At 36.9% G+C, this 16,335-nt stretch overlaps 1 protein-coding gene across 1 annotated transcript in view; it reads right to left on the reverse strand.

Annotated features, from left to right (window-relative positions):
• Positions 1 to 1,470: 1,470 nt before the first annotated feature.
• The window catches only part of LOC139753211 (uncharacterized), a 37,906-nt gene continuing 23,041 nt past the window's right edge, over positions 1,471 to 16,335 (reverse strand). The window contains exon 5 of the mRNA XM_071669429.1: positions 1,471 to 9,692. Within this exon, the coding sequence (XP_071525530.1) occupies positions 7,262 to 9,692 (2,431 nt within the window). The 3' untranslated portion in view covers positions 1,471 to 7,261. The remainder of the gene's footprint in view (positions 9,693 to 16,335) is intronic.

Here is a 16,335-nt window from a genome sequence, read left to right on the forward strand (position 1 = left end):
TCAAGATCTTTATGTGATACTAATGCAGGGGGTAACTGCTTGTTTGCTTCAATTCTTGGCACTTCCTTGGTGAACTTTCAGCAGCAGGATGTTGAGGATGGTTGGGATGTCAGTTTGTTTTGATAGTTTGCCTTGTTCAAATGACATCTGAAACTACTTTCACTAAGTGGTCCCAAAAATGAATGTACTCATAACATTCAGTTTAGAGTAAAAAGAAAAAATAAAGATGCAAACATTTTCTTTCACAAACATTGGTGGGTCACACTGTTACTGATTAAATATGATACAGTTCATGGAAATCATACTACTACACTGTGAAATCCACAAATGCTAAAACAACTTATGGCCTTTCTTACGGAAAACCTGCATGTGTACTATACTTGCTGAACTAAATCACTGACATCTGTAATGAACTCTATCTACTACAACATTTCCAGTACACAAGACCTTGCCCATTTATCTATTACAATTCTCTTAATTAGTGGGCTAAAACTCTACTATCAATATCTCGAACACTATTTTCTTCAGGTACTCCCATCAAGGAGGTGGCCATGGCAAAAGAATCTCCCCTCATCACTGTTCTTACATCCCTCCCTTACATACACAATGCCACACATTCTTCCACCATTTCTCTCCCTCTAGTATTTTTCCAATCTATTTTCCCATGTTGAAGGTGGTCTTCCTCTCACACCAACATCTTTAATTGTAGTATCACTTTCACCTTGTAAACTCCCATCTAGCATTCTATTCACATGCCCAAACCATACTAAAGTATCATGTTTCACACTATACCACAACGATGCATTCTTCTTGACATGAAATATTTGCTTTTTTCAAAGGCTTCACCTACCACCATTATATCATCAATGCTCACTTTGAAAGAAACATAAAAGATGAGAAAACTGGTCGGGAAAAGAAAAAAGCATAAAATCAATTGATATTTGAGAAGCAAAACCTGCCTTTTCACAGTATCAGATCATAATCTTCAAAAAACTTAAGAGGTAAAGGGTTCCAAAGTTTAGCACTGTGGGAAAAGAGAGATATAATAGCCTATCCTTAAGTTGCAAAAATAGTCACACTGTAAATTGTGTGATTCGCTGGCTTTCTAAGTACTGCAAGCTGTAGTTAACGGCAGCAGTATGCAAGAAGCCAGTTTTGGGGATTGGATTTTAAAGTACCACTAAAACAAACACAAATGGAAAGAGGGTTAATTGTTAGCTTAGCCTAGGAAAGCTGGTATGTCAGATTGCTTAAGAGTCAATTCTGTTTCATACATAAAGCTAGAACAGCCCCAAATGTGAAAGCAGTACCCCATACACTAATGAAGTCATGCTTTTTATAGCTGAAATAACTTAAAAAAGAAAAATAATCTATATCTAAACAAGACTTCCCATATTAACCTAAGTATTCTGCTATACTATTCACAATACTCTTGTTAAAGGTTAGAATAAAAAATATTCTCGCTTAAAGAACTATTCTAAGACATCTTTTATTTCATACCCACTCATTGTACACTATGTAGCATTATAATTGTTTATACATTAACAATAAATCAACTAAACTACTTAATAATTTTGTAGGTAAAGAAGCACAAGTAATATACCCAATTCTTTATTAATTAGAACCTTATAACTATATTTACATGAGCGACTTTGGTTCTTTTGAGATAAAGATAACTTGTACCTTCAGCAAACAATCATAATTCAATACACAGTTCTTTGGTCCTACAGATACTCATCCTATTCCAAATTAAGAAGCCAGTAACATCCTTCAATGGTTACTTTACTATCCACCACAGCATACAACTGCCACTGTGACAATGAGACTTTTTCTTTTAGCAAGATGCTAATCACAACATTGGTGCACATATCTTGGTCTGGCCTATGTACTTGTGTGTAATTACTATTTGTGTATTACATGGAGAGTTTAACGCATATTGCCCATCTCAACTTTATATGTATACCATATCTTAACCTTATGTGTGTATATATAAATATATATATATATATATATATATATATATATATATATATATATATATATATATATATACACTTTTTTTTTCATACTATTCGCCATTTCCTGCATTAGCAAGGTAGCGTTAAGAACAGAGGACTGGGCCTTAGAGGGAATATCCTCACCTGGCCCCCTTCTCTGTTCCTTCTTTTGGAAAATTAAAAAAAATGAGAGGGGAGGATTTCCAGCCACCCGCTCCCTCCCCTTTTAGTCGCCTTCTACGACACGCAGGGAATACGTGGGGATAGGGGAGAAAGAATACTTCCCACGTATTCCCTGCGTGTCGTAGAAGGCGACTAAAAGGGGAGGGAGCAGGAGGCTGGAAATCCTCCCCTCTCATCATTTTTTTTAATTTTCCAAAAAAAGGAACAGAGAAGGGGGCCAGGTAAGGATATTCCCTCAAAGGCCCAGTTCTCTGTTCTTAACGCTACCTCACTAACGTGGGAAATGGCGAATAGTTTGAAAGAAAAAGAATATTTATATATATATACAGAACCCTTTTCATTGACCAATCCCAAAGAAGAGGATGAATGGCTACGAACAAGCTACCCTGTCCAGGGCTCAAACTCTGGGACACAAGAGTTGTATGTTACAGTGCTAACAACTAGCACTGTCTCTCTTTCTCTATCTGCATAAAATCCAACTTATACACAATGACCTGTAACATTTAAGAATTCAAAGCAGTGATATGCATGAGTAACCTTCAAAAATAGATGTACATATTCTTTTCAAAATGGTTTTACATTTGATCAAACAAAATGAAACTGACACTTCCAATTGAATCAACATTAATTTGAACAGATTGCATTCAACAGCTCAAAAGTTGCACCCTGCAGCTGCTAAAGGAACCTGAGCCTAAAGTACATTCATGAACTGTATTTCAAGTAGCTCATATCACAGCACTTGCAAAACATTTGAACTACCAAGTCTCATCTAATTATATACAAAAATATGAGCAATTACTATTAACTGGTTTAAACTAGTCACAGTTCATGAGCAAACATGAAGTCTGAAGAAAAGGCATAAACCAGAAGTAATAAAAAAATTTACACATGAACATATAGATATGCCTGAAATATATGCTCCATTTCTTGTAAGTCTTAGTTGAAAAAGTATTCAGTGATTCAAAAATAATGGCACATCAAACATGATCCTTACCATCATCTTCCAAACAGATAAAGAATAAGTGTCATGTCATGAAAAAAAAAAAAAAAAAAAAAAAAAAAAAAACAGTACATGAAGACTGCTATATATATGTACAAAAATATGCATTCTATAATCTTCTTGCTGCAGCTACCAAGTAAGCCTTCAGTCTGTCATCTGGGTCAGCCACCTCCACTGCAGTTGATCAGCAACCACACCAGCCAGATCTTGCAAGCTCTGAAGGATCTGCTTACTCTTCCCTCGACTCCAACCTTCCATCTCTCCCATGGTCTTGCTCCTGGTATTGTTCCAACAGCATTCCAAATCCACATTCTCTTGGTAACACTTCCGTCCTCCATTCTTTCTAATTATTCTTGCCATCTCAGCTGTGTTGCTTTAATCTTTCCACTGACATTATATCCACTCGCTGCCTTAATCCTTCATTCTGTCTTCCTAATATTTTTCTGTTACCTTGTCAGCCACTTGCACTCTGCATTTATCTTGGTAATTCACTGCCCCGCAATTCTAATAGAATGGTACTAATGTAAATTCACAATCAAAAATATTCTTAGCTTCCTCAGGTACAACGCTAACATTTTTACCATATTTCACTACCTTTCTGTTGTTTCTAATTTCCTCCTTTTGAAAAAGTACCAAGTATAAAAAAATCTCTTTCTTCTTAAATGACCTGCCCTCGCTATAACAGTCACAATCTCCTTTCACACCGCATTTGCTCAACATTTGCCACATTCATTTTCGTACCAACTTCCAACCTTTTATTTTCACTTCAGTAAGCTACATCTGTACATATCACACAACCTGCTGTACCTTGTCTCACATTCTCTGCTGTCATAGGATGCGAATTACTTTAGAATTTATGTTCACAAAAAATGTTTTAGCTATGAAAAGAAGGATTAGCATTTAAAACTATGACAAATGTGGGGGAAGATATAATAATTTACATTCACCTGAAAGCATACTGATTTTGCATTAGTTCCTTCTTTTTCTTAATATGTGTACATTTACTGGAAGGCAGGCTGAGAAAGGGATATCATAAAATAGTGCAATGATTTTGAAAAAGAAACCTTCTCGTATAAGCCGTCTCCAAATTCTTCACCGCACATAATTTTCCGAAATGATTACAGTAAAGCAAATCTGTCTTAACCTTAGGTCAATCACAGGTATCTATATTAGATATATTTACCTGCATACCTAAAAATCTTTTCACTACTGTATACAATTAATCACTGAAAATTATCAAATTTATCTCAAATACTAAGAGCATCTAATACCTGTCAATTTTCTGAAATGATTAAAATAACAAAAATTTGTTTCGAGGCCGAGAGTTACTCTCTTTACAAAGGATACCATCTCCAAACTAAAAAATGTCCCATGCCAAGGAAAATTTTGAATCATGGTGCTTGCCAATTCAGGAGAATAAAAAAAGAAAAAACACGATAAAGTGGGCTCTCTTTTAGATCAAAGAAATAAATTTGTGGATTGTGTGCTCTTGAACTGCAAGAAAGCAATTGCACACCAGTGACTGGTAAAGCTGGTTTTTTCAGGTAGGCATGATGGAGGAGGATCCTAGTGATGGATCAAAGGAACAGGACACCCTTTTGAAAAGGGGCCTTTCTTATGAGGGTCAGGGTTGCCAATGGTATACGATAAGTTTTAGTCTTAGGGCTCTTGATATTTTGATCTATGCATATGGCTTGACGAAAGAAATGGATCCACACTTCAAAATATCTGTGGATGATGTTAATGTAACACGAGAAGAAAGAAATGGAAAGGACAGAGTAATACAAAAAAAATGGACTTGGAGAGCTCCAGAGTTGGGCTAGTACTGATTTGTTAAGTTCAATCCCAGAAAACACACAGAAGTAAAATTGGGACATTGTGAAAGGTCTTGATAGGACTTCAATCTTGTATGGAACAAACTACAAGAATGTGTGTGTGCAAAAGTATGAGAGCTGGCACTGTACATAATCTCATAATGGGCAATCAATCTACTGGTAAATATTAAAATTGCATTTGAGTGCAAGATATGTTCAATTAACCATTTACAATTGCAACCTAGACCTAAATTAAAGTATACTTCTCAAGGTGGTTAACACATTTAAACATCAAGATCTAAAATAGAAAGTCCTCAGAAAGGTAACCAAGATGGTACTATATATAAGAAGTCTCATTAACAGAGACAGTTCTGAAGCTAAAAAGTTGTCCACAATGTAGAAAGAATAAAGCAGATTTGATGACAACCTTCAAAGTTCTAAATATATTTGACAATGTTAAAAGTGAACAGATCATGCAAAAATGCAGAGAGTGCAAACAGAGCTGTCATACAAAAATAATGATAAACTAGTTTGAAAAGCTGTAGAGAAGAACCTCTAAAGAACCGTAGTAGTGTAAAAGCTGAATAAGCCATGTGATGAAACTGTGACTGCAAACTATATAAACAATTGTATAAAAGTAAAGAAAGTTCAAGACAAGGAGCCCTAAGAGCTAAGAATAGAACTCCTGAAACATGTGTACTCTGATACAGAAATTACAATTACTCATCCTCAAATTGAAGTTTGGAAACATCATCTAAACCATATATTTTCACAAGAAAAGCCCAAGCTTTACCACAAGGAACATCTTCAATGGTATTCTAATTGTATACAAACCTCCACCTCTGTGTAAAGATTACCAGTTTAACAATCTCCCTTTTTTAGTTGTTCTGTATATTATGGCAACTGAGAAAGCATAAGTCTCAAGACAATTCTGAGTCACAATAAGGAGTGACAAAAATCTGTTCTCACGATACAGTAATACCCAAATAATTCAATGATGCTAAAGTATTCTGATTGCAGTTTTCAATACTAATCAATGTTCTATACTAAAGAACTGGGTTCATGCTGGATCTTGACTGTTTTATGTATGATGGTTATACACCTTTCCTTCTAAAGAACCTGGATGCAGAGAAATTAATGACTTTTTGTCATGAACATACTTGCAAAATTACATACCAACAAAAAGTCACATTCTCTGATATATATATGTATTTACATCTATTTATCTATCTACCACCATTATTCTGATTCCAGTTCCATGGGGTGCATAAAGTCCACACGACTTAAATCATAAATATGCATCCTCAACCCATATGACCAGCATAAAAGGAGACATGACTTCACTTTGTATATATGCCTTATACTTTTTGACAAGGCATACAGAACCAATTTTCCAAGTGAGACTGATGTCTACATTCACACCATCTCTTCAAACAAAATGGAGATGCAGTCAAGAGAAATGTTGTTCTTAACAAACAAGTGGTAAGCACTATGGGCTAGTTCTGCTATCATGGCAAAATCTCATTGTTGGTACTCAAAGATAGGTACTTCAGCTTTCCCATAACAATCTTTATTTAACTTATCCATAAAAAATCTTTACTAAACTTCATTCTTAACCACAGCATCCAGTCCTTCACCATTCAAACTCATATTAAACTGTTAAATTTTCTCTTTCCTAAACAAAATTTTCACTTCCAATCACTTTCAGCAACATGATCCTACATACATTATCCAAGCAGCCCACCATTCAAACCAATTCATCTAACAGCAGTGTCACCTGAATTTAACTTTGTTAACACTGTTTTCCCATGACTCAACAATGCACCACTGCTATTCCGTCTCCCTCTCACCTCATGTTATTTCTCGTCCATTAAAATACCCACCAACCATGGTGATATCACACAGCCTTGAATCACTCCCACATTTATTTCTAGCCACTCACTAATGCCACCACATACTCTTGCACATGCACTACTTCCAATATTATGCAAGCTCATAATGGCACTGAAAAGTCTTCATGAACCCTATAAAGAGTTAAAACTTCTGTGTTATTTTCTATTCACTTTACCAAATATCTATTCTAAACCATAAATGCTGCATACACTTTCTTCATTTTCCTTTACTACTAAAATGTGTTATATTTTGGAATTGACAGTAGTTACAAAACCTTCACGAGTGCACAGCTATTGTGAATGAGCTTCTTACTATATATTCAGATACAGCATACCAGTCTGGGATGCAATCACCTAAAATGCTAATCATGACAACTAAGACTCTTCACTTTCAGACTCATCCTCGCCTAAAGGGTTGAAAGCTCTAACAAATACCCTTGGGGCAGGAGGCTTAGGTAAAGTAATCTTGATCGGTTTCTTTGAAGAGACTTTTGAAGATGAACGACATGATTCTAGTTTTTGAACATGATAAGATTTATTTGGGCCAACTGAATGAGAAGCAGAAACTCCATGTGAATTTGGATAATTACAAGGCATCGTATTGGCTTTACTATCACTTGTAAATGAGACTCTGGAATGACAATCATATATAACTGACACTGAGGAGCTTGCAGCAGCTTTCATTCTCCTTTCAAAAGAACCAAAGTCTGATTTTAAACGTAATTCACCATGTGTAGTGTGGGCTACATTACCCACTGAAGTTGCATCTGACAGTGCAGAATGACAGTCTGACACTGTTAATTCACATCTTAACACATCACTTCTACCATCTACTGGTGATCGAGAACAACCAGTTGTATTTAAGAAAGGTGATGGAACAGGTTTAGGTTCACTCTGTTGTGCATGCCGGTCAGAACGAGGTAAAAAGGACGGTGAAGATGGCAAAGATGGTAGAGAATCTTCAGATGAAACACTTATTTGAGAAGGAGAGTATGGGGCAGACCCTGAATGCTGAGATGGCATGGAAGAGCAAGGTGTAATGCCCGAGTGTTGTAATGATGGCAATGAACCCTGATGGATTAGGTTTCCTGGCTGTTCAGGTGAATCAGATGACTGATTAATTATTCCACTTCTAGAGTTATTCTTTCCATGATCAATTATTCTGAATTGTTCTTTTTTGACAGCCATATGTATCTTCTTCAGCTGATCCTTAGAAACTTCAGTGTAACCATGATATAACAGTGCATTTTCAATGAAAGTTATAGTATCAGCAGAGCTTTTCCCAAGACATGCACTTGCTATGTTATCAATGTTTAGGTCAAAGAGAAGAGATCGCTCCTTCTCCTTTTCAAGGAGAAGACTTAGTCTTTGCTCTCCTTCCTGAATGATGACTTTCTGGATGATAGGAATATTATCTCCTTTCAGTGCAGTTCTTAATTTGTCTCCTGTCATGTGTAAGAGAATTTTGTTATCAATTTCATCAAAAATCTTCATTGTATCTAATCCACTTGACTTTAATTCTAATGCCTTCTCATGGAGTAACTGCACTGGAACTGATAGTGCACCCAACCTTTCACCCAAACGACTCAATATTTCTAAAACATCAATCACGTCTGATTTAACACCTTCTAAATGAGTTGTGGAAGACACTTCTTCTTCTGATGACTCTTTAGTTTTATGTAGTGTAAAATCATCTACCTTCTGAGCATTCTCAACTGATTCACTAACTGAATCTTCCAAGCTAACAGGTGATGCTTTAATACATGAATGGTGGTTCTCAAAATCCTTTAGATCACTTGGGTTCTCTTTCCCTGAGCTTGAGGATGTCTTGTCTTTTAGAGGATCATTACCTACACCTAGCTTTCTTTTAGATTTTGCTAAGTCAGCAAGTACATCCAACTGCATTGTGTCCTTACCCGAAACAGATGCATTAGAAGACTGTCCAGTTACAGCAGCTTCCTTCCGTGTAAGAGGAGTCCATGATACAGCATTAGATGCACAATTTGCTTTGCCTGAATTCACACATTCAGTCGCACTATCAAAAGCTTCCTCAAGAATTACTTTTGTCTTTTTTAGGTCCTTTGTTGTTCCTCTTCCTCCACTTTTAAAATTACGTTGCTGCACAGGTTCACTTACTGATGGTTTCGCTTCTTTATAATATTCATCATTTCTATCTCTCCTTTTCTCTCTCTCCCTATTTCTAATGCTAAGTGTATCACTGCTCTGCTCCTGCTTTAACTCTCCTTTATCTCTGTAATAACCAACATAATCTCTATTTCTTTCTTTTTTCCTCATTCTCTCTTTAGATCTACATCTATCTTTTATTCCTCTCTCCCTATCTTGACTTGGTGATTTGGAGTATTTAGTCCTTTTTTTATGATAGTTTCTTGGGTAATTTCTTGTATCTGAAGACTGACTTGATGAAAGAGAGGAATCAGATGAAAATGAAGATGGTGAACGAGAGCGACCTCTATTGGCAATTAACATTGATATACACTGGTCTCTTTTGGATGCCCAGCTTTCATTGAAAATTTGTTGTAAACGATTTGGCCAAAACATTTCCCAGTCCTTACTCATATCATATGTATAAGGATCACCACCGAGGGAAAGAATGCTCTGTGCTTTCTTTTCAATAAAAGCCCAATATTCTTTGTTATAATCTGGATGAGCTGATGGGTTTTGACGATACATATCACACTCCCGGACGTGGACTTCACGAAGAGACTCAAGAGCACGCATAGTAATGGAGTCTTTGGATTTACAACCTTTTCTCTTCCTTTTTCTTAGAGGACAGCGGGATCGTAATCTGTAAATAACAAAATGTCAAATTACAAATTTCTGTTAGAAATATAGTAAAACTCCAATTACAAGGATAACCTGGACGACATAATTTTGACATAATATACATATATATATATATATTGGCGGAATGCGTGCATAGTGCCATTGTACAAAGGCAAAGGGGATAAGAGTGAGTGCTCAAATTACAGAGGTATAAGTTTGTTGAGTATTCCTGGTAAATTATATGGGAGGGTATTGATTGAGAGGGTGAAGGCATGTACAGAGCATCAGATTGAGGAAGAGCAGTGTGGTTTCAGAATTGGTAGAGATGTGTGGATCAGGTGTTTGCTTTGAAGAATGTATGTGAGAAATACTTAGAAAAGCAAATGGATTTGTATGTAGCATTTATGGATCTGGAGAAGGCATATGATAGAGTTGATGGAGATGCTCTGTGTAAGGTATTAAGAATATATGGTGTGGGAGGCAAGTTGTTAGAAGCAGTGAAAAGTTTTTATCGAGGATGTAAGGCATGTGTACGTGTAGGAAGAGAGGAAAGTGATTGGTTCTCAGTGAATGTAGGTTTGCGGCAGGGGTGTGTGATGTCTCCATGGTTGTTTAATTTGTTTATGGATGGGGTTGTTAGGGAGGTGGATGCAAGAGTTTTGGAAAGAGGGGCAAGTATGAAGTCTGTTGTGGATGAGAGAGCTTGGGAAGTGAGTCAGTTGTTGTTCGCTGATGATACAGCGCTGGTGGCTGATTCATGTGAGAAACTGCAGAAGCTGGTGACTGAGTTTGGTAAAGTGTGTGAAAGAAGAAAGTTAAGAGTAAATGTGAATAAGAGCAAGGTTATTAGGTACAGTAGGGTTGAGGGTCAAGTCAATTGGGAGGTAAGTTTGAATGGAGAAAAACTGGAGGAAGTGAAGTGTTTTAGATATCTGGGAGTGGATCTGGCAGCGGATGGAACCATGGAAGCAGAAGTGGATCATAGGGTGGGGGAGGGGGCGAAAATTCTGGGAGCCTTGAAGAATGTGTGGAAGTCGAGAACATTATCTCGGAAAGCAAAAATGGGTATGTTTGAAGGAATAGTGGTTCCAACAATGTTGTATGGTTGCAAGGCATGGGCTATGGATAGAGTTGTGCGCAGGAGGATGGATGTGCTGGAAATGAGATGTTTGAGGACAATGTGTGGTGTGAGGTGGTTTGATCGAGTAAGTAACGTAAGGTTAAGAGAGATGTGTGGAAACAAAAAGAGCATGGTTGAGAGAGCAGAAGAGGGTGTTTTGAAATGGTTTGGGCACATGGAGAGAATGAGTGAGGAAAGATTGACCAAGAGGATATATGTGTTGGAGGTGGAGGGAACGAGGAGAAGTGGGAGACCAAATTGGAGGTGGAAAGATGGAGTGAAAAAGATTTTGTGTGATCGGGGCCTGAACATGCAGGAGAGTGAAAGAAGGGCAAGGAATAGAGTGAGTTGGATCGATGTGGTATACCGGGGTTGACGTGCTGTCAGTGGATTGAATCAGGGCATGTGAAGCATCTGGGGTAAACCATGGAAAGCTGTGTAGGTATGTATATTTGCGTGTGGGCACGTATGTATATACATGTGTATGGGAGTGGGTTGGGCCATTTCTTTCGTCTGTTTCCTTGCGCTACCTCGCAAACGCGGGAGACAGCGACAAAGCAAAAAAAAAAAAAAAAAAAAAAATATATACTTCCCTCCCAAGGAGTCCGTATCATCATGAAACTATTGTAGGCACTCACAAAGCCAGCCATATCACTTATGCATGACCAAAGGTCATAATGTGTGGCGATATTGTCTCTCTATATGGAGAGAGCACACAGCAGTTGAGCAGTAACTGTTTGTTTCTTCGTTGTAGCTGTTCATTCACGGGTATGAAATATCCTGGGATGTGTTGAATCATTGTTTCTAGTAATGTACCAATGGCTGACAAGCACAAGATTAATCAGACTGGCTGTAAACAAGACGGGCAGAAATCATCCTATTGACAATGCATATCCAAACATTTATGTACATGAAAAATGTGTCTTTAATCATGCTTTATGGCAATGATACATGAACCTGGAAATTTATTTCAGTATAAGTTGTTTCAACATAAAGACTTCAACCAAACATCATGGCACTGATATACGAACTTGCAAACTTATTCAACCTAGGTTATAACAATATACTGTACATACTTCAACTACAATTTATGGCACTGAGACATGAACCTGGAAACTTATTTCAACATAAGTTATTATCATATACAGACTTCAACCACACATTATGGCACTAAGACATGAACCTGAAATCTAACTTCAACAGCAATTAACATAGTATACAAACTTAAGAGACTTTCGAACTGGCTCTTGAAAAATACAATGGATGCACCAAATTTAAGCATGTGGAATTACCACAAAACACAAAACGTTGCACCATCTGCAGTGCACAGGAAACTTCTACAACCTAAAAAAAATGGAGATAATGTAAGCTCTTCGTTCAAAACATATCAGATAAAAAGCAAACATTACAATTAAAGGGTTAATTATCCTCATGATAAATGCACCCACAAAAAACAAGCTCATCATCTGGGTTAGATTCATTTATGCTAATCAGGTTAAACATTGAATAAGGTGCAAAAAACCTAATCATGTTAAAAGTATTTCTATATCATTAAAATGAATAGAACATCCTCATCTGTATGCTACACTATCACATACGAGACCATTTTTGCTTCAAATCCGATAAAAAAAGAGTATATACCAATAACATAAAACATAAGCAAATGAAATCTATACACATTTACACAGTGGCTATATTTGACCAAAACAAAAGTAAATACATTATTTCTAAAAATATAAGACACAATATGGTCCTGGATTACATCGCCTATGTAGAAAAACTGTAGGTTGCAAATTCTAGTACGTCAAAATATGATACTGTCAATCAATAATAAAAACAATGAAATATTCAAGTCTAATGTACAAACTAAGTTGCAGTTCATTAAGATGTAATATTGCATATGGGCTAGTTGTATCGTAATTACAGCATTAAATTTTGCATCTTGCAGGCACCAAATGCTGTGTGTGGCACTACAACAATGGGTAAGTGTGCTCTGGCAGGCAACAGGTGGTGGTAGGCAGGTTTAGCTAAGAATGCTATACTATACCTTAAGACATGCATAAGACGCATGTTACTAGTTGAGTGAACAAATGTTCAGGGTCTACAGAGCATTCTGGTACCCACCATAATCACCTAACAAAATAACCCTGCTTACATACATTTTTATAATTTTTTCCCAGTATTTCATTCTGAATATGAGTCAGCCCTGTGTACATTTGAGCATTTATGTAAGCATACGCATGTGACTGCAAGACTGCTTCAACATTATCATTATTATTATTTTTTTTTTATTATAAAAAAAAACGTGGAAGACAGCGACAGTGTATAATAAATAAATAATAAATATTATCATTATTATCATTATACTTGATCGTCATTTCCCGTGTCAGCGAGGTAGCGCCAGGAAACAGACAAAGAAAGACCCATCCACTCATATGCACACATATATACACATACATATACATATCAACATATACATACATAAATATACAGTTACATACGTATATACACGTACATATTCATACTCATTTGCCTTCATCCATCCCCGGTGCCACCCGCCCCACAGTAAACAGCACTGCCACCCCCTGCATCAACAAGGTAGTGGCATGCACACAGACAAAAAAGGCCACATTTGTCCACACTCACTCTCTAGTTCTCATGTGTAATGCACTGAAACCACAACTCCCTATCCACATCCTGGCCCCACAGACCCTTCCATGGTTTACCCCAAACGTTTCACATGCCCTGGTTCAGTCCACTGATAGCATATCGACCCTAGTACACCACTACAGACCTTTCCATTGTTTACCCCAGATGTTTCACATGCTCTGAGTAAGTCCACTGACAGCAAGTTGACCCAGGTATACCACACAGTTCCAATTCACTCTATTCCTTGCACACCACTCACCCTCCCACATGTTCAGGCCCTGATCACTCAAAATCTTTTTCACTCCATCCTTCCACCTCCAATTTAGTCTCCTGCTTCTCCTTGTTTCCTCCACCTCTGACACACATATCCTCTTATTCAACCTTTCCTCACTCATTCTCTCCATATGTCCAAACCATTTCAACACACCCTATTCTGCTCTCTCAATCACACTCTTTATTTTCACACATCTGTCTTACCCTTTCATTACTTACTTGATCAAACCACCTCACACCACACACTGGCCTCAAACATTTCACTTCCAACACATCCACCCTCCTCCGTACAACCCTATCTATAGCCCATGCCTCACAACCACATAATATTGTTGGAACTACTATTCCTTCAAACATACCCACTTTCACACTCCAAGATAATGTTTTCTCTTTCTACACATTTGTCACTGCTCCCAGAACCTTCACCCTCTCCCCCACTCTACGACTCACTTCCACTTCCATGGTTCCATTTGCTGCAATCTAAAACACTTTACTTCCTCCAATACTTCTGCATTCAAGACTGCTTTTGTGTATATAATTATGTAAGAGAGGTGCCAGACAGGAGCTGCATAATCTAGGTATTTTTTATATTACATTCATAAAATGTAACCAACTTCAATAAAGACTTCTTATGCTAATAACAAGATTTCAAATTGCCCTAAGTGGAGAAAATGTTCCTATTCAATGTATAGACTTTAAACCTGCAGCTAAGAGATAAGCTGCACCCTTGTCCTGTGCTGTGTATACATACAAAAGTAACAAAAGATGATCAGATGTATGTTTTTGCATCCAAACACAAAGACCTTTATACATTTGATAGAGAGACGGAACATCTGGTCCTGTAAAAACATTAATTGTAGATACTTAAAGCAGTGACTGATAAGTGTTGGTTGTCTGTGATGATGAACAGAAAAAAAAAAATGCTGGCAAACATCCAAGGTAAATACATATCAAATGCACTTTTTACCTACTCTGACAGTTGGAAGGAGCAGCCAGCATGGAGTCATGTTATGTGGTTGGAGGAAATGCCTTCAGAATGATAAAGGCACTAGCACAGGTTAGAGGGGTCTGATGCATCAGACTCTAAAAAAGACCGGGAGAATTATACAAGGAAATGCAAACAGCATCAGACCACTGTGTCCTCTTGTGATTTTTCTGATAGCATAAGAGATAAGAAACAGGAAAAAAATACCTGGAAACTTTATATCTACAAGGCCTTGAAGCTTAATATTTATCAACTTTTATTCATGTCTATATGGAGTTACTTTCAACTATTCTAACTGGTAAATCTTTCCATACATTGAAAAATCTGTTCAAGAAAAAGTCTTTGCCTCATTCATAGTAAAACTCTTCCAATGACTTTGTAACCATTGCTAAAATTATAATCAGACCAACCCAGCCTTCAATTTGAGGCTGCTAAGATGAAGACTGTCAAAGGCTTTAATCATTCTAATTATCAAATCACCTCTTAACCATCTAGGAATGTAATTAATATCAATCTGCAAACCTAAGAGTATGAAGTTTCCACTAAAACACTATATGAAAATGATAACTGGTCCATATGGCATTAAAATTTCATAAAAACAATGTTTTGTTGGAGAGGTGGAAAAAAGGAAAAGGAAAAGAAAAAGTTTATGGGTTATGCCTTCATGATGGCATAAACTTAAGTACATTAGATTTCTTACTTCTCACACTGATAATGATGAATAAATTGTAAACGGCAAAGATTAAATATCAAACAGCTGCTATGCCAACTCAAGATCACTAATCAAAAATGTCGTACATCTTTATTAAGTTTCTTTATGTACTGTAGTACGTAAGGGAAACACATAATGATGAAATAACTGTAAAGGGAGGAAAGAAAATAAAAGCACCAGATTTTAGTGAAAGCTACACAACCATGTGTTTTCAACTCATAAATACCTATCGAATGTATTAAATATTATCATTATTCATTTTCATCTATGAAACAATATATAACACACACAGAGAGCATATGATGACATTATAACATCCTTGAATTATGGCTGAAATGCTGAAGTATGAAGGATAAAGTGTGATGGAAAGGTTGCATCTTATATGTAATTCAGCATGGAAACAGAAGGTTATGCCTGAGGATTGGGAGAAAGTTATTATTGTTCCTTTATTCAAATTATTGTTCCTTTATTCTTTTAGGCACTAAGGATATATGCAGCAATTATAGGGAATACGTCTGTTAAGTATACTAAGAAAAGTGTATGCAAGAACATTAACTGGTAGAGTAATGAAAGTGACTGAATGCAGAATAAGTGAAGAGCAAGGGAGTTATAGGAAAGGTAGGGAATGTGTGGATCAGATTTTTGTAGCAAAGATGACCATGGAAAGTATTTAGTGAAAAGCAAGAAGCTGTATGCCACTTTTATGGATCTGGAGAAGGCATATGACAGAGTTGAGTGGAATGCTTTGTGGGATGTGTTAAGGACATATTGTATAGGGATATAACTGCTGGATGGTGTAAAAGCCTTCTATGGAAGAGCAAATGTGTGTGTAAGAGTGGATGGAGGGCTGAGCAAAAGTTTGGAGATACTGTAGGTGTGAGGTAGGGCTGTGTGATGTGACCACGGCTTGGTAAGGTTATTTAATG

Source organism: Panulirus ornatus, chromosome 14 (genome assembly GCF_036320965.1).
Source record: "Panulirus ornatus isolate Po-2019 chromosome 14, ASM3632096v1, whole genome shotgun sequence".
Classification (NCBI taxonomy): Eukaryota; Metazoa; Arthropoda; class Malacostraca; order Decapoda; family Palinuridae; genus Panulirus; species Panulirus ornatus.